Source organism: Periophthalmus magnuspinnatus, chromosome 9 (genome assembly GCF_009829125.3).
Source record: "Periophthalmus magnuspinnatus isolate fPerMag1 chromosome 9, fPerMag1.2.pri, whole genome shotgun sequence".
In the NCBI taxonomy this organism is placed as follows: domain Eukaryota; kingdom Metazoa; phylum Chordata; class Actinopteri; order Gobiiformes; family Gobiidae; genus Periophthalmus; species Periophthalmus magnuspinnatus.
This window is the reverse complement of record NC_047134.1, coordinates 3618973-3637388: the sequence shown is the minus strand read 5'-3', so window position 1 is coordinate 3637388 and position 18416 is coordinate 3618973. Positions and strand designations below refer to the sequence as shown.

Sequence of the window (18416 nt, the reverse complement as noted above, 5' to 3'; positions counted from 1 at the left end):
GTCCATCTATCACTTTTGATGTTTTGCAGTTGCAGGTGAGAGATTATTTTAAATAACTTACTTAGATCTGTGGAGAAGTATATGCTGAGATATTTAAAGCCATTTGTATTTACCTTGAAGTGGTGAAAGTTACACTGTCTGTTATATCTCCAATTAATTATTTTTTATAATTAATTTTGTAGCCTGAGAATTGGCTAAATTCCTCCATAGTCCTGATTAATGAAGGTGTAGACTCCGTGTTGTTCAAAAATAAAAGCACATCATCAGCGTAGAGTGATATCTTGTGAGAGCTGTTATTTGTTTCTATGCCTTTAATCTCTTTGTTCATTCTTATACTTTCAGTGGCTCGATTATCAAATCAAACAGAAGAGGAGAAAGTGGACACCCTTGTTTGGAGCCGCTGTACATTGAAGCACGACTGTCGTTTCTGGATGAAGCCGATTTGATCACAAGAAACTAATTTGTGCATCACTTTATTCAGGCGCTGCTGAAATATTCGCTGTTGTTTTCACATTTTTGAATCTGTGTTTTGAATTGATAATGGCCTGTATGATGCAGGATTTTCAGGATCCTTGTTTTCTTAATAATGTAATAATGGATTGCTGCACTGTCATTGTCAGTTTCTTCACATGCTGAAACATTCTTTAACAGAGGAGCAAAAATGTCCACAAAAATTGTATACACTGGGCCACAAGATTTTCCATGTTTTAGAGAGCTTTTAGAGAGCTGTGATTTCAGCATAGAGAAACTCATTATCCTACAAATTAAATTTCAGTGGTTTTGAATTCTGAAAAAATAAATTCATATTTTTATCAGTTTCATCATTTACAGTTTCAGATTTGTACAGGTCAGTAAAATTTCACTTCACAGTTTAAATGAATTTACCACGTGCGTGTCTTACTTTTGTTATTGTAACGTTTTGTTTATTATTGTTAATCAAACTTGCTAAATAATTTGCACATCTATTACTTTTTTTTGTGTGAATTCAGTGCAGTTTTAGTGACACCTGTCCCAACTCTCAGCTGTAAGAGAACGTTTATGTTCAGTTTATGCTTCTTGTCATTTTAACTTGTCTGTTTTGCTTATTTTATTTTATTTATTTATTTTAATAGCACAAAAGGAGATCATTAAGCCTCGCAGATAAGCTTTTGTATTTTCCCATAGATTTGCCGGGTTGGTGTCATCATTATCATGAATTGTCAGAAAATACACCAAGTTTTCTTTAGTTTTTTTTTTTTTTTTTTTGCAACACTTTGAACACTTTGTTATACTTTAATAATAATAATAAATTTTATTTGTATTTCACTTTACATTTCAAAGAAATCTCAGAGTGCTACAGACACAGAAGAAACATAAAAACATTATAAATCAGAAAAGGTAATAAGCTGTCGTAACGGGTGCGGGAAGGACCAAGAGGTGCAGACTCGGGGCAAGGTTACAGTGTTTATTTACAAAGGCAGTGAAATTCAGTCTTAATTAGTTCATATAAGTTCACACGGATAATCACGGAGCGGGAGGCAGACCAGGCGGGCGGAGTGCAGGTCGGGGACGAGGAAACCAGGACCGGGGTGCAGGCAAGAGCAGGGCGAGACCGGGGCAGGCTGGTCCGGCGTAGTCCAGAGAGCGGAGTCCGAGATCGAAGGTAAGCAGCAAGCCGGAGACCAGGAGGAGACAGGTAGCGAGACGGAGGGGTGACATTACCGAAGCTGGAGCGCAGAGGCAGGAGCGGGGATGAGCGAGGACAGGGATGTTTACACGAGGACGGTCTGGCGCCGAGTGTATTCTGCCGAGCCCTCAAGTACTCAGCAGCAGGTGGCGGTGATTACGCTGATGCGCTCCAGGTGCGTGCGGGAGAAGTCTCGAACTCCCCCCAGCTCCGGGCAGACAGGTCGGGGAGGGGTAGAGAGCACAGGAGGACAGGAACAAACGGGCATCATGACAGTACCCCCCCCTAAGGGCCACCTCCTGGTGGCCCAACAGACTGATATGGGTGGGAGGAGGGGGGCCGGACGGAGGGAACCTTGTCACTGATGGGACACAAGGCAGTCCCTGGACGGAAGGGGCAAGGGTCCTGAGCAAGGGAGGGCGGGTCGGGAGTGGACAGGTCGGGACCGGGCGGCGAGTGGGAGGCATGGCCCCGGGCACACACCCGGCACGTGGAGACGTAGGTCCTAATGTCTTTCCCCAGGACATGGGGCTGCGACACCAGTCCTCCCAGAGCCACTGTTTGGCACTCCCTTTTAGGCCGTACTGGGCAGGTGGCCACAAAATGTCCTAGTTTGCCACAATAAAGGCACGCCCCCACTAGGCGGCGCCGCCGTTGACGCTCCTCGGGCGACAGGAGGGTCCCGTTAATCTGCATAGGCTCCTCAGGGGGCGGCGGGGCGGAGCGTGTCTCGTGCCGGACTGGAGACCGGCGTCTCTCGTCTGCCAACCACCACCTATCTGGTTGGCAAGCGGAATCACAAATCTCAGGTCAGGAGGCTCCTCTGCCGATGAGAGAGCCTGGTCGAAGAGCATAGGTTCCTCTGGAGGCAGCGGGGAGGAACATGTCTCGTGTGGGACTGGTGACTGATGTCTCTCCCTCCGGCGTGCCCGCAGCCGGTTGTCTATCCGGTTGGTGAGGGTGATGAGGGACCGTAGGTCGGAGGGTTCGTCACGAGACACCAGTTCGTCTCTCAGATGCTCATTCAGACCCCGCACGAAAACGGCCCGCAGCGTGCTGTCCGTCCAGTCCACCTCAGCCGCGTGCGTCCAGAAGTCGATAGTGTAGTCCGCTACCGTCCTGGAGCCCTGGTTGAGAGTCAGTAGGCGGGACGCCGCATTGTCCCGGTAGTGCGGGTGGTCGAACACCAATTTAAAGTTAGTGATAAACTTGTTATAATCCAAGGTCTCCACAGGTGTGTGGGTTAGCCGTGCCTCAGCCCACTGGAGAGCCCTTCCCCGAAGTAATCCACATATGAAGCGAATCTTCGTGGCTCCCGAGTTAAAGCGCGTAGGACACTGCTGAAAAATATACTCGCATTGAAACAGGAATCCCCGACAGAGGTGAGGCTGGCCAGAATATGGCTCCGAGTCCGTGCCCCTCGGCTCCGGAGGGTCCGGCGGCGCCGTGGTCCCGATGGCGCCAGAGCACCGCAGGTGAGGCAGCGAGCAGCGCGGCGACTTGACTGGTGAGCTGAGTCACCAGTTGTGTCAGCTGAGACACCTGCCGGGCGAGGGTCTGATTGCACTCCAACAGAGACTGCAGGGCCTGGTCGTCTTGTCCCAAGATTATCCCGTGGTGCGTAAACGCCTGGCGGAGGCAAGGGATCCATCCCCGAGTCGGCTTGGTCCCTTTCATGGCCAGACCGTTCTGTCGTAACGGGTGCGGGTAGGACCAAGAGGTGCAGACTCGGGGCAAGGTTACAGTGTTTATTTACAAAGGCAGTGAAATTCAGTCTTGATTAGTTCATATAAGTTCACACGGATAATCACGGAGCGGGAGGCAGACCAGGCGGGCGGAGTGCAGGTCGGGGACGAGGAAACCAGGACCGGGGTGCAGGCAAGAGCAGGGCGAGACCGGGGCAGGCTGGTCCGGCGTAGTCCAGAGAGCGGAGTCCGAGATCGAAGGTAAGCAGCAAGCCGGAGACCAGGAGGAGACAGGTAGCGAGACGGAGGGGTGACATTACCGGAGCTGGAGCGCAGAGGCAGGAGCGGGGATGAGCGAGGACAGGGATCTGGAGGGTAACAAAATCCAAATGAGTACATACAAGCTGGTACCAGGATACAAAACTGAGCTAGAGCATTCACGTTTACACGCGGACGGTCTGGCGCCGAGTGTAGTCTGCCGAGCCCTCAAGTACTCAGCAGCAGGTGGCGGTGATTACGCTGATGCGCTCCAGGTGTGTGCGGGAGAAGTCTCGAACTCCGCCCAGCTCCGGGCAGACAGGTCGGGGAGGGGTAGAGAGCACGGGAGGACAGGAACAAGCGGGCGTCATGACATAAGCATATAAAAAGACATTACAATTGACATTTGCAAACATTAAATAATTAATAGCAGTAGTAATAACAGTTAAAAGTCATAAAACTTCATAAGACTTTTTAAAAAAAAATGTCTTAAGGCCTTTTTTAAAGGCCTCGACAGTTTGTTTTGCCCTCAGAGACTCTGGGAGGACATTCCACAATCGAGGGGCAGCAGCCTGAAAGGCCCTGTCTCCCATAGTGGAGAGTCTGGTCCTAGGCTGGTGGAGGCAGTGAGTGGTGGATGAGTGAAGATTGCGTGAGGTCGTATGTGGGGTGAGGAGCTCTGTGAGATAGGCAGGGGCAGTTCCATGGATGCACTGGTAGGTGAGGAGACAGATTTGTAGTGTATCCTAGACTGGATAGGCAGCCAATGAAGTGAGTGGAGAACAGGGGTTATGTGGTCATATTTGCGCCTCCTCGTCAGGATCCTGGCAGCACAATTCTGGATGTGCTGGAGCTTCTGCAGGCTCCTGCTGGGGAATCACAGCTGGAATTGAGTTTGAGCTCTTGATGGCAGCTTTCACTGAATCTGTTACATGGGCCCTCATGCTGTCCATAACGAGCAATGCTTTTTTTCTGTGAAAAAAAAAACCCTGGTCTCTTTGAGTAGCACTCTCTGAGCCAATCCTTCATTAGGCTCTCCATCATCCAACCTTTCTTATTGACTTTCACCATGATTTCTTTTGGGAATTTTTCCTTTGGCATTGTCAGCCGCTTAAAAATCACCATCGGAGGAAGCTTTAGTCCAGATGCTGTGCAGCTCAGAACACAGGTAAAATGCGTTCTCTCATGGCCGCTTGTTTTCAGTGTGATGGACGAGTCACCTTTTTTATTTACGGTCCGAGTGAGAGGCAGGTCAAATGTCAGAGGTACTTCATCCATATTTATGATGTCATCTGGCCTGATGGAATTCTCCGTTATCTTTGTTTGAGTGAATGTGTGGAAGTTAGCAAGTTTCTCCTCGTAGTCAGGAGGGAGCTGCTGACACAAAGTTGTGCGTGCCCTAATGGACAGGCCTTTCCGTTTCATAAATCTAAAACCCCATGATGGCCCACCTCTAAAATCTTCTATTTTCATCTCGGTGGCTTGAGCCTTCAGTCTGATTTGTACAGTAGAAACACTGCGGCTGCCTGCTCTCTGTGTGTTAACCCAGTCTTCCAGATAGTTTTCAAGCTGGGGCCATCTGCTATGATTACCTCTGAAAGCTTTTCTCATCTTTTTGCATTGGCTCAGTTCTTCATGCTGGCGTCTCCACCTTCTCACCATTGATTCATTTATGCCAAGATTACGTGCGGCAGCTCGATTTCCTTCTTCAACCACCAGAGTGATCACTTTTAACTTAAAAGCCGCATCATATGCTTTTCTTTTAGTATTTTCCATGTTGATGAGGGTTAGTACAAATGACTGATTTACAGTAGTTGTGATAGTGTGCTTGACTGATCATGCAATTTCATTGGAACTTTGTGAACTACTCATCAATTTTATTGGTCTACTGTTGCTAGGCAAAATGTTTTTGGCGCCACGAAAAAAAAAAAAGAATAAGCCGCACCGCCATATAAACCGCAGTGTTTAAAGTGTAGGAAAAAAAGTATCGGCTTATAGTTCGGAATTTACGGTATTTTATTTCACTTGAAGATTAAATATTGACTTTAAATAAATGCATTATGTTGACTTTCTCAATGGAATTATTCATGTAAACCCAACGCACATATTTACATTTGAACTACTTCAAACGAGTAGTATTTACATCATACATCTGAAATAAAAAGATCATACAGCACAGTGTTTTCCACAGGTTTCATAACAGATTCACAATTAGAATTAACATAAAGGCTTTGCGTTTTGTGTTGGAGGCCATTTTGAGGACCCTTTAAGGCGCCGTTTGGTCCAAAGTTATTCCTCACTTTTCTAACACATTCCAGGTTGTTTTTAGACGTGGAACAGTCTCCTGTTTTTTACACTTCCAAGTCTAAAACTCCACTTTAGGATGATTATCTGATCTGTGCTAGAAATGAAAATAAATGCATTATTTTAATCATTTATTTAAATATATTAAATGAACTGTATGTAAACTTTAAACTCATAAACGTGATCTGTGTCCCCAGAAATGAAGTCAACACGTTCAAATCAAACCCAGCTTTTAGCAACTGTAATCTGTATAAAGAAGTGAGTGTGACGTCACCACAGCTTCAGCTCCAAATGAAGCTCATCGAGGCCAGAGCAGTTACAGCGGCTCATCTGGACTTCCATATTTCAAATTCTGACCGTTAATGTTCAGATCTTGATTTACAGACACAATAGTGAAATAAAAACCCCAGGATCATGTAGAGGGTTAATACGAACATTTAAGACCAGAATGAGTCTGACAGCAGCAGGTCCAGAGAGAGGACACAGTTTTTACATAGAAAGTGAATTGGAGTCAGAGTCGATGGAGCAGGAAGTGCACCATGATCACTTCCTGTTTGTAATGTGTGGCTAGCAGGTTAGCGACGTCCATTTACATTTACAGTCTATGATAAAATGACTCTCTCTGATCTGAGCGGATAGGACCTAAAGCCCAGCACCTGCAGACAGTGAATCTGAGCCTCTGTGCACTGTCCACACACTGAGAATGAGACGCACCTGTGTGTGTCTCTATCTGCAGGACAAGGCTCTGGACACAAGTCTGTCCACACACTGAGAATGAGACGCACCTGTTGTGGTGTATTCATATTTGTCTATGATACATTTATTGTATGAGCTGTATGAGTTGTTTGATTACGTAATTACGTGCTACGCACCGGCAATGCATGCTGGGCGGTCAACAGTAAACATGGTCTTACTGCACACAGTTGTCCCGCGTACTTATTACAATTCAGACTAAGAATTGCACATGGTGTCAGCGGAGCACTGTAAATACGGACTGCTCCACGATGAGCTAATAAGAGACAGAATAGTAGTGGGCTTGGCCGACACGAGGCTGTCTGAGCGCATGCAGATGGAAAAAGACTTGGACTTGGATAAAGCTATTAATATGGCCAGACAGTCAGAAGAAATCAAAAAGCAGCAGTCAGCTCTGAGAAGTGAAACGACTGTGATGCAAGTAAATGCAAACGCTACTGACAGAGTGATGAAAAAGCACGACAAAACAAAGTCCACCAAATTTAAAAATAAAACTGTCAAAGCATATTATAACAAGAACCAAAGTAACAAATGCTACAAATGTGGAGGCTCGCCACATCCAAAACACGAGTGCCCTGCAAATGATGCAAAATGCCATTTATGTGGAAAAAAGGGTCATTATCAGCGTGTCTGCAGGCAAAGTAAAACTGTACAAAGTATTGAGGAGGAAGAGGAGCAAGGATTCTTCCTAGGCTCAGTTACCAGTGACATACAGCCATGGACAGCCAACATACTAGTGAAAGACACTGAAATTACTTTCAAACTAGATACGGGAGCGGATGTGACTGCAATAGCTGACTCAGACTTGTCAAAGATTTTCATATCAGGACAAAGACCAGTTTTGCAGAAGCCAGAAAAACCTTTGTTAGGACCTGGAAAAACACCACTTGATGTTGCAGGGTTTACAAAGCTACAGCTCAACTACGGAGCAAAACGCACAACAGAGAAGGTCTATGTTGTCAAAAACCTGAGCACTCCACTGCTAGGCTTGCCCGCCATTACAGCTCTTGGCCTGCTAGTGCGAGTGGATGCTGTTTCTATGGACACTCTGAAAGCAACTTATCCTAAACTTTGCAATGGTCTTGGTGAAGTGCAGCAGGCCTATCACATAAAACTCAAACCAAACGCAGTGCCGTATTCGCTCAAAACTCCAAGAAGGATTCCTCTGCCTCTGATGGGAAAGGTTAAAGAGGAACTTCAAAGAATGGAAAAACTAGGTGTCATTACCCGAGTTGAGGAACCAACGGATTGGTGTGCTGGCATGGTTGTCGTTCCAAAGAAAAACAGTTCTAGGCTGAGACTTTGCATAGACTTTACAGGACTAAATGAATTTGTCTGCAGGGAAAAATATGTGCTTCCGTCCGTGGAACAAAGTCTTGGAATGCTTGCAGGAGCCAAAGTGTTTAGCAAATTAGATGCTAACATGGGTTTCTGGCAAATCCCCTTGTCAGATGAATCAGCCAAACTCACCACCTTCATCACACCTTTCGGGCGGTTTCATTTTAATCGCCTACGCACAATGGCCGAGGTCATTGAGGGACTTGAAGGAGTGGTTTGTCACATAGATGATGTGTTGGTGTGGGGACGTGACCAACAGGAGCATGATACCCGTCTCCATGCTACACTGCAAAGATTGGAAAAAGCAGGCTTAACGCTGAATGTTGAAAAGTGTGATCTTTCCCAGAGTAAAGTAACTTTCTTAGGTCACATTATAGCAAATACAGGTATCAGCCCAGACCCAAAGAAAACAGAGTCAATCACAGAAATGACAGAGCCATCTAATGTGTCAGAGTTACGCAGTTTTTTGGGCATGGTGAATCAAGTGGGCAAGTTTATTCCTCATTTAGCTGAAAAAGACAAAGCTCTGCGAGATCTTCTTTCCAAAAAGAACGCATGGTATTGGGGAATAGACCAAGCTAGAGCTTTCCAAACATTAAAAGATGCTCTGACATCACCTCCAGTGCTGGGAATGTATGACCCCAACAGAGACACTAAAGTATCAGCAGATGCTTCATCCTATGGTCTGGGAGGTGTTCTTTTGCAGCTGTGGGAAGAAGGATGGCGACCAGTGGCCTATGCATCAAGGTCCCTTTCTCCTACAGAACAACGATATGCACAAGTGGAAAAAGAGGCATTGGCTTCTACATGGGCGTGTGAGCGATTCCGTGATTTTCTGATTGGTAAACATTTTTGTCTTGAAACAGACCACAAACCTCTCGTTTCCTTACTGGGAGGGCAAGCTCTGGATCTCTTGCCACCTAGGATCCAGCGGTTCAGAATGAGACTAATGCGTTACTCATACAATGTGCAGTATGCCCCTGGAAAGTTGCTCTGGACAGCAGATACTTTGTCACGCTCGCCTCTGAAAGCACCTATGATCAAAGCAGACAAAGAGCTAATGGAAAGCACAGACATATATGTGGACAGTATTGTAACAAATCTACCTGTTAGTTCATCATATATGCAAACACTGAAAGAACAACTGAAATTGGACAGTGTGTGTTCTCGCGTTATGGACATGTGCACCCAAGGCTGGCCAGAACATGTTAAACAAGAGCCTTTACTGAAAAACTACTGGCCTGACCGAGCCACACTCACTGTTAAAGACGGCCTTTTGCTAAAAGATACACGTCTTGTCATTCCTTCTGCAATGAGAAATCAGGTGCTGGAGAAAATACACGAAGGACATCAAGGTGTGGTAAAATGTAAAGCTCGTGCACGCCAAACTGTGTGGTGGCCCGGGCTGAGTCAACAAATCTCTGAGATGGTACTCAAATGCAGAAGATGTATTCAAGAAAGACACAACAGCAGTGAGCCACTCATGCCGACGGAATACCCTGTCCGCCCATGGCAGAGAGTGGGTACAGACCTTTTCGAGCTAAGAGGAAAAACGTATCTTCTTGCTGTTGACTACTACTCTAGATATGTTGAGATTGCTTTGTTAAACAAAACGAAATCAAACAATGTTATTACTCACCTGAAATCATTTTTTGCCCGTCATGGTATCCCAGAAGTCCTTATGTCTGATAATGGGCCACAGTATTCATGTCAAACTTTCACAGAATTTGCAGCAATGTATGGCTTTAAGCACATCACAAGCAGCCCCAAGTTTCCGCAAAGTAACGGAGAAGCAGAACGTGCTGTACAGACTGTTAAGAATCTCCTGAAAAAAGCAGCGGATCCCTATCTAGCTCTTCTTGCCTACAGAGCTACACCACTGCAATCCGGATACAGCCCCGCAGAACTATTAATGGGCAGACGTCTACGTACAACACTGCCGACACTTCCATCGCAGCTGGAGCCTACACTGCCGGACAGCACAGCGCTCGCTGAGAAGGAAAGGGAAAAGAGGAGAATGGACATGGCAAACTTTAACAAGCGTCACCGTGCAAAACCCCTAAGCAGCCTGTCCCCTGGAGAGCAAGTTTGGGTGACTGATGCCAAAACACCAGGCACTGTTATTGAAAATCATTCTACACCCAGATCATACACAGTGGAATTACCACAAGGGACTGTGAGGCGTAATCGCATGCATTTGATTCCTTTACAATCACCAGTGCATGTAAATACTGATTTGCCTGTAATGCAGAATCCTGTAGGTACAACTTCCAGTTTGATTCCTTCTACACCTGTTAACACTGATGGTGTCAGAACCAAGTCAGGGAGAGCAATTGTTAAACCTAAAAAGTTAGATCTGTGAACAAAGAGAAAAGAAAAAAAAAATGTTATTCAACTGTGATGTTTTGTTTTATAGAGCACAGTAAAAACTAAAGGTTGTGAAAAAAAAAGTTAAATACAGGGTATTGTTGTATTATTGGTATTGCCAGATGTTTGTATGGCTTTGAGAAATATTTAAAAGGTAGACCAGTCCTAAGTTTTGCTTTCTAAAAAGAAAATGTTTTCTTTATTTTAAAAAGGGAGATGTGGTGTATTCATATTTGTCTATGATACATTTATTGTATGAGCTGTATGAGTTGTTTGATTACGTAATTACGTGCTACGCACCGGCAATGCATGCTGGGCGGTCAACAGTAAACATGGTCTTACCGCACACAGTTGTCCCGCGTACTTATTACAATTCAGACTAAGAATTGCACACCTGTGTGTGTCTCTATCTGCAGGACAAGGCTCTGGACACAGGTCTGTCCACACACTGAGAATGAGACACACCTGTGTGTGTCTCTATCTGCAGGACAAGGCTCTGGACACAGGTCTGTCCACACACTGAGAATAAGTCTTCATCAGGACTAAACCTGGACATGAACAGGACTAACCCAAGTCTTCATCAGGACTAAACCTGGACTAGAACAGGACTAACCCAAGTCTTCATCAGGACTAAACCGGGTTAAACACAGCTGTATGTTTAAATTTAGGACAGTATTTTCTGCCATATTGACGACACACACAAGATGATTTCAGTCCTAGAATCTGGCAGCTCAAAGTGAGGAGCTCATTTTTCTTTCTGATTGGATAATTAAACCGAGAACCAAGTTTTTGATTTGTATTTGACTTGTACATATATTTTCATTATTATTGTGGTTAAATCCACATCGGAGCTGCAGGGCCACAGGTGGAGGTAGGACGTAGGTGAGACACTTTGAATACAAAACAATACAGGATTATTCAAATATGCATTAATCATTCATAATATCACTGAGCACAATGACACAAAGCAATATAAAGATTTAGGTAAAGCTCATTCTGTCACTTTAAGGTACGAGTCAGACTGGAGTTCTTTATGTAGAGCCCGACCTTTCAGAGCGGGTTTGTACCTGATACACTTTTTACTCAACAATCACATTTATTTATCGTTCCTGACACGTTTGGCTCATTTTATTTTGAAAAACCGGAAGTGCTGCCGTGTGTTTTATTTTGGTAGCGTCACTTCCTCTCAGTGACGCAGAGGGTAAGTTCTGTCTCGTTAAATATCTTATATTTTACAAAAATGACTTGCTGTCAGCATAAATACAAGAACACACGTTGATAAGACAATGTTTTCACATGTAGTGGATGTATTTTGGAGCGTTAACTTTAAGTTTTGTCCATTTTATTTGGACTGTAAATGTTTCAGTTATTTTCATATTGTAACATGGAGCTGAATGGCGCGAAAATGAGCCGCCATCTCACGGCTCTGTTCTTCTAAGGAGCCAGTGTCCCTGATATGAGCCAAGACAAATGGATTTATTTATTTATGTATTTATTTATTTTGTGATTTTGATATGTGTGAAGATATATGTATATATTTATTTATTTAATTGATATGTGTGAAGACATATTTATTCTTTTAAAAGTATTTTCTTGTTCAGACATGATTTATATAATTGTGAGTCACTTTGATGTAAATCCTGTGTAATATTATGGTAATAACATGTCCAGTCTGTAGCTGTAAGTCTCAGTAGCTCGTTGGAGACTGCAGAGGGAGCCAGAGTGCCTGATATGTGGAAAGACATATGTATTTACTTATTTTATATCATTCATAAAATATAAAAAGACTTCAACAGTGTTGTAAAGTAAAACATACAAGAAATGAATGAAAAGGAGCAGAAAGAAGAGTAATCTTATGTGATCTGCCCCTTTTTCAGACAATACTTTAAATCTGATCGTTACATTAAAACATTTCAGTACATTTCACTTATATCACAAATATTAATCCATTGCAAACAGAAATCTGCACTTTTATGTGCAACATATTTTTTTTCCTCACTGAGCAGTTTTTTATGTGTTAAATATCATTATTGTTCTTGATTCTTTGATTTCTTTGTCAACTTTTATAAATGAACTCATTTCACAGAAATGTTTTATTCCATAACTTTGGTTCTACATCTGTTTTTTAACACATCTGTTCCTTTTAGATTGTAGTGACTTGTTCTTATCTCCAAAAGTCTTTGAATGTTTACACATAATACATTGCACTTTGTTTTATACATTACTTTGAGGATACTTAAGTCAACAGTATCATGGATTTTCAACACTTTAAGTTTGACATATATTGGGTTAGATGTCTCTCTGTAGTGACTGTTGGTGATAATTCTCAAGACAAGTAGGTTTTACACGTTGACCCCCAAATTTTCACACAGTGCATCAAAAATGGTGCCATTGTAGAGTTACATAATGTTAATAATGCAGTTCTATTCACTTTATGCAACACAGCGACATACTGGTAGAGTTTTTATGTCTGTCAGAGGAGTAAAGCTGATCGACTCCATGTCGTGTCCTGTTTTTCATGTGCGGCCTGAAGAAAGATTCTCCACCGAGACATATGACATCATCATCTGTGAGTGTGACATCATCATCATCTGTGAGTATGACATCATCATCATCTGTGAGTATGACATCATCATCCATGAGTATGACATCATCTGTGAGTGTGACATCATCATCTGTGAGTATGACATCATCATCTGTGAGTATGACATCTGTGTTTATTTGAGCTCTGAGCTGCTCTCTGCTGCCCTCTGCTGGTCGTTCAAACCGTTTCTGAAGAAAACCAGTGGAGAAAATCCTGCAGAGGTTTAGTTTATTTAAACAGTACAAAGTGTAAACGTGAGGACTGCAGACAGGAGCAATAAGAACACACAGACACAGAAAACAGTGACACTGTGGACGCCATTACAAGGACTTTATGAACGGATGTTTGGATCAAAAATGCATATTTCGAAACGTTGGTTTTGTGAATCATCCTTTTAGAGAAATATCACAGACTTTCAAAGAGGAGAGATTTTTATTAGTTAGTCGAGAACAGGCGAGTCAGCATGCTAACAATGCATTTCCTGATTAATAGAAAATAAAAGGCTTTATAATTAGATATAGACAGAACTCAAGAGCAGCTTTTAAGTCACATTTTATTAAAATATGTGGAAACAAGCAGGTGCAGGATATTTAAAACATTACAAATAAAGTGAATATTAAAATTATATTTTATTCACATATTTCTTAAGTCTTTAATTAAAATGTCAGACTCATTTGAAAGATGAAAGCAGAGCTGTGATTGGCTCAGAAGCTGTGCTCGGTGGTGACCTCAGCGGCGACGTCATCATACTCCTCCTCCTGCTGGCCCGTCTCCATGGAAACGACATGTGCACTTCCTGTGGGCGGAGTCAAGAAAAATAATTAGTCCAAACTGGGGTTGTGTTCAGATGCCCTCCCACAGCCCCTCTCTGCTCCACACTGCCCCCCAGTGACCTGAAACCTGTGTCTGTGTAATACCTCTTTTATCCAGCAGGGAGCAAACATTTGAGCTTTTATTTAGAGCAATTCATGTTTGAGTTTGTCCTGCAACTGAGGCTTGAGTGCTCAGATAGTCTGTTTTCACCTACCCCCTATCCCCGCCCCCTGCTCTGTACTTACAAATTCAAAATGTATAAGCCCGTGTGTTAGCCCGTGTGTTAGCCCGTGTATTAGCCCGTGTATTAGCCCGTGTATTAGCCCGTGTGTTAGCCTGTGTGTTAGCCCGTGTGTTAGCCCATGTATTAGCCTGTGTGTTAGCCTGCGTGTTAGACCGTGTATTAGCCTGTGTGTTAGCCCGTATGTTAGCCTGTGTATTAGCCCGTGTGTTAGCCTGTGTATTAGTCTGTGTATTAGCCTGGTTGTTAGCATATGTATTAGCCTGGTTGTTAGCATATGTATTAGCCCGTGTGTTAGCTCGTGTCTTAGCCTGTGCACATTTTCACCAAATTCACACTTTTTTCTGGCCAGTTTGTTTTTATAATACACCTGTGATTTTGACCGTGACCAATCAGAGCGCAGCACCACATGGCTGTTCACAAACACAAACACACAGAGGCCGGAGATCGACTTCATGCAGAAAACAAAGCCGTGATTTTTAGGCCAATGTATCGGCTGCTTTTGGTTGGTTTCCTTCTTTCGTGGCACTTCTGGTTTTGGGTATCGTGTTTTCCGTGGTAGAGACACAATATGAGAATTGTGATATGTGCAGATGCAACTGCTCATTCTAGACCACGCCTCACAGAGCTCACCTTCACTCATGGTTTGGAGCACGGCAAAAGCTGAAGAACAGGTGGGCGGGGCTTGAGTCAGCACGAGAATATTTGCAGATGTGCTATTGGCTGATAGTAGAGGATACGTCACACTCTGGGGGAGCTGTTCACTGTTTGTGCCTCAAAAGTGTCAGAGAAAAGTTGTCAAAAAATGTGCAAGAATCCCCATGGTGACAAATGTGTTTCTATTCCCTGATAAATGTAGATGATGTGAGCAGAACACAGGCTCCTCCCTCAGTGGAGATCCAAAAACTGCACCAAAAAGGCTGTTGTCCCAGCGCTTGGAGGACCTGGAGGACCTGGTGTGGGTTAATTCTATAGTTTAGGTCAGAACATCTCAGACTGTGGGGTTACCTGTGCGACGCTGCTCCCTGTAGATCAGCACCAGCAGCACAGTGCACACGGCGTATGGACTGGACACCAGCAGAGGGCGCACTAGCCACAGCATCCACACAGAGGGAGAGGAGGGAGGAGGAGGAGAGGGAGGACCTGGAGTGAGAGAGAACGTGCAGTGAGATTTCAGTATATTTTATTCATTATTTTTTATTAATGTGACAATTTGTGGAGTCGATCCCAAACTAATAATCATAAGGTTTATCATTTGTGGAGCAGAAGTTTGGGCATTTATTTAAAAATATTAAGTCTCCCATAGATTCTCATAGAGTTACATAGAGTTACATAGAGTTATATAGAGTTACATAGAGTTACATAGAGTTACATAGAGTTTATAGAGTTTTATAGAGTTCTACAGGCCCTGCCCTCCATCTGAAACATCATGACATTATCAAATCCTAAACGTGAACATGACACATTTGAATTTAAATTGTAGTAGGTCTAAAGTCTGACATTATGAACCAGGAAAAGGTTTGATTTTTACTTTTAACATTCCTTTTAAATAAATCAATTTTAGTTTGACCATTTTCCATCTTGTTTTGTTACTTCTCCTTCCCCAAGCTGAGCTGGGTCGTAACATGTGTGTGTGTGTCTGTGTGTGATGAGAGACACTAGAAAACAAAGCATCTGAACACTGAACACTACCTGAACACTTCACCTCCAGACCCGAGGAAGAGGGAGAGAATGAACCAAAGACACATTCTCTCACTGCAGACTTCTTCACACAGTGAGGTGAGACCCACCACATTGGACTCTGTGGAAAATCATCTCTCTTTTCTCCATAAACAGCAGAGCCACAGTCCAGGTCTCTGCACACAGCAGCTGTGTGCTCCAGGACCCAGAGTTCAGAGGGCTCCACCCGTCTCCACTCTCCTCTGTGTCTCACCTCCACAGTCCCAGCACAGCGACTGGCCCCTCCCACCAGCCTGAGCGGCTCTGAACAGACAAAAGACAGAGTGAGACCCCACCCCTTTACCTGAGCAGTCAGGCCCCGCCCCTTTACCTGAGCAGTGAGGCCCTGCCCCTTCACCTGAGGAGTGAGATCCCGCCCCTTTATCTGAGCAGAGGCCCCGCCCGATTACCTGAGCAGTCAGGCCCCGCCCCTTTACCTGAGCAGTGAGGCCCCGCCCCTTCATCTGAGCAGAGGCCCCGCCCCTTTACCTGAGCAGGTGAGGTTGACAGCGGCTCCAGAGGAGCAGGTTTCTGAGCTGGAGCGGGGACAGTCCATCAGAGCAGACTCATGGCCCTCACAGTGGAACTTCTGCTTCAGAGGAGAGAGCGCCCCCTGGAGGAGAGAAGGAGCCCCACAGCCCAGCTCCCTGCACAGCACCTCTGCCCCCTGCTGGTCCAAGGCCCCTTCACAGACCCAGGTCCAGGACTGGTCCCAGATCTGCACTGATCCTGAGCACAGACTGGGCCCCGAGACCAGACGCACCGAGTCTGTGGACACACATGTGTGACATCATCACTCTGAGCCAATAGGACACATACAGGGCTGTGACATCACCACTCTGAGCCAATAGGACACACACAGGGCTGTGACATCACCGCTCTGAGCTGGTGTCATCCTCCTGTTTAGTCCTGGTTTAGTCCTGGTTCAGTCCTGGTTTAGTCCTGGTTTAGTCCTGGTTTAGTCCTGTTTAGTCCTGTTTCAGTCCTGGTTTAGTCCTGGTTTAGTCCTGGTTCACTTGTTATTAAACACTTGAGAATCTCTCTGTAGTTTTTCAGAGTAAACATGACAGACTTGAATCTAAACTGGGCTCTTTGCTGCTGACAGAGCTGATCCTCCTCAACAGATTCAATCATGTTTTTAGCGTCTCTCTGGGTTTCAGACAAAACTCACACACTTGGACTCGTCTGTGTCCAACAGGACTGTCCTCATGTCCAGAGACACACACAGAGGACACGCCCCCTCTGTGTGTGTGTGTGTGTGTGTGATGAGAGACACTAGAAAAAAATCTGAAAAACAAAAATGTGAGATCAGACTTTTACCTGAACACTTCACCTCCAGACCCCAGGGAGAGGAGGGTGAGGCAATGACACAGTCTCTCACTGCAGACTCCTTCACACAGTCATATGGGACCATCCACACTGGACTCTGTGGAAAACCATCTCTCTCTTCTCCATAAACAGCAGAGCCACAGTCCAGGTCTCTGCACACAGCAGCTGTGTTCTCCAGGTCCCAGAATCTAGAGGACTCCGCCCGCCTCCACTCTCCTTTGTGTCTCACCTCCACAGTCCCAGCACAGCGACTGGCCCCTCCCACCAGCCTGAGCGGCTCTGAACAGACAAAAGACAGAGTGAGACCCCGCCCCTTTACTTGAGCAGTGAGGACACACCCCTTCACCTGAGCAGAGGCTCCGCCCCTTTACCTGAGCAGTGAGGCCCCGCCCGATTACTTGAGCAGTAAGGCCCCGCCCCTTTACCTGAGCAGTCAGGGCCACCCCTGTACCTGAGGAGTGAGGCCCCACCCCTTTACCTGAGCAGGTGAGGTTGACAGTGGCTCCAGAGGAGCAGGTCTCTGAGCCGGAGCGGGGACAGTCCATCAGAGCAGACTCATGGCCCTCACAGTGGAACTTCTGCTTCAGAGGAGAGAGCGGCCCCTGGAGGAGAGAAGGAGCCCCACAGCCCAGCTCCCTGCACAGCACCTCTGCCCCCTGCTGGTCCAAGGCCCCTTCACAGACCCAGGTCCGGTTCCAGATCTGCACTGATCCTGAGCACAGACTGGGCCCCGAGACCAGACGCACCGAGTCTGTGGACACACATGTGTGACATCATCACTCTGAGCCAATAGGACGCACACAGGGCTGTGACATCACCGCTCTGTCCTGGTGTCATCCTCCTGTTTAGTCCTAGTTCACTCCTGGTTTAGTCCTGGTTTCGTCCTGTTTTAGTCCTGTTTTAGTCCTGGTTCAGTCCTGGTTTAGTCCTGGTTCAGTCCTGGTTTAGTCCTGGTTTAGTCCTGTTTTAGTCCTGTTTAGTCCTGGTTCAGTCCTGTTTTAGTCCTGGTTCAGTCCTGGTTTAGTCCTGGTTTAGTCCTGTTTTAGTCCTGTTTAGTCCTGGTTTAGTCCCGGTTTAGTCCTGTTTTAGTCCTGTTTAGTCCTGGTTTAGTCCTGTTTTAGTCCTATTTTAGTCCTGGTTCAGTCCTGGTTTAGTCCTGTTTTAGTCCTGTTTAGTCCTGGTTCAGTCCTGGTTTAGTCCTGGTTCAGTCCTGGTTTAGTCCTGGTTTAGTCCTGGTTTAGTCCCGGTTTAGTCCTGTTTTAGTCCTGTTTAGTCCAGGTTTAGTCCTGCTTTAGTCCTGTTTAGTCCTGGTTTAGTCCTGGTTCAGTCCTGGTTTAGTCCTGGTTTAGTCCTGGTTTA

The 18416-nt window shown here is 45.3% G+C and overlaps 1 protein-coding gene across 1 annotated transcript in view; it reads right to left on the bottom strand.

Annotated features, from left to right (window-relative positions):
- Positions 1-13554: 13554 nt before the first annotated feature.
- LOC129456509 (scavenger receptor cysteine-rich type 1 protein M130-like) overlaps positions 13555-18416 on the bottom strand; it is an 85226-nt gene continuing 80364 nt past the window's right edge. The window contains exons 5-10 of the mRNA XM_055224019.1: positions 17536-17808; positions 17049-17336; positions 16218-16496; positions 15702-15992; positions 15018-15152; positions 13555-13751 (exon numbers count right to left, since the gene is read on the bottom strand). Coding sequence (XP_055079994.1) covers positions 13660-13751; positions 15018-15152; positions 15702-15992; positions 16218-16496; positions 17049-17336; positions 17536-17808 — 1358 coding nt within the window. The 3' untranslated portion in view covers positions 13555-13659. The remainder of the gene's footprint in view (positions 13752-15017; positions 15153-15701; positions 15993-16217; positions 16497-17048; positions 17337-17535; positions 17809-18416) is intronic.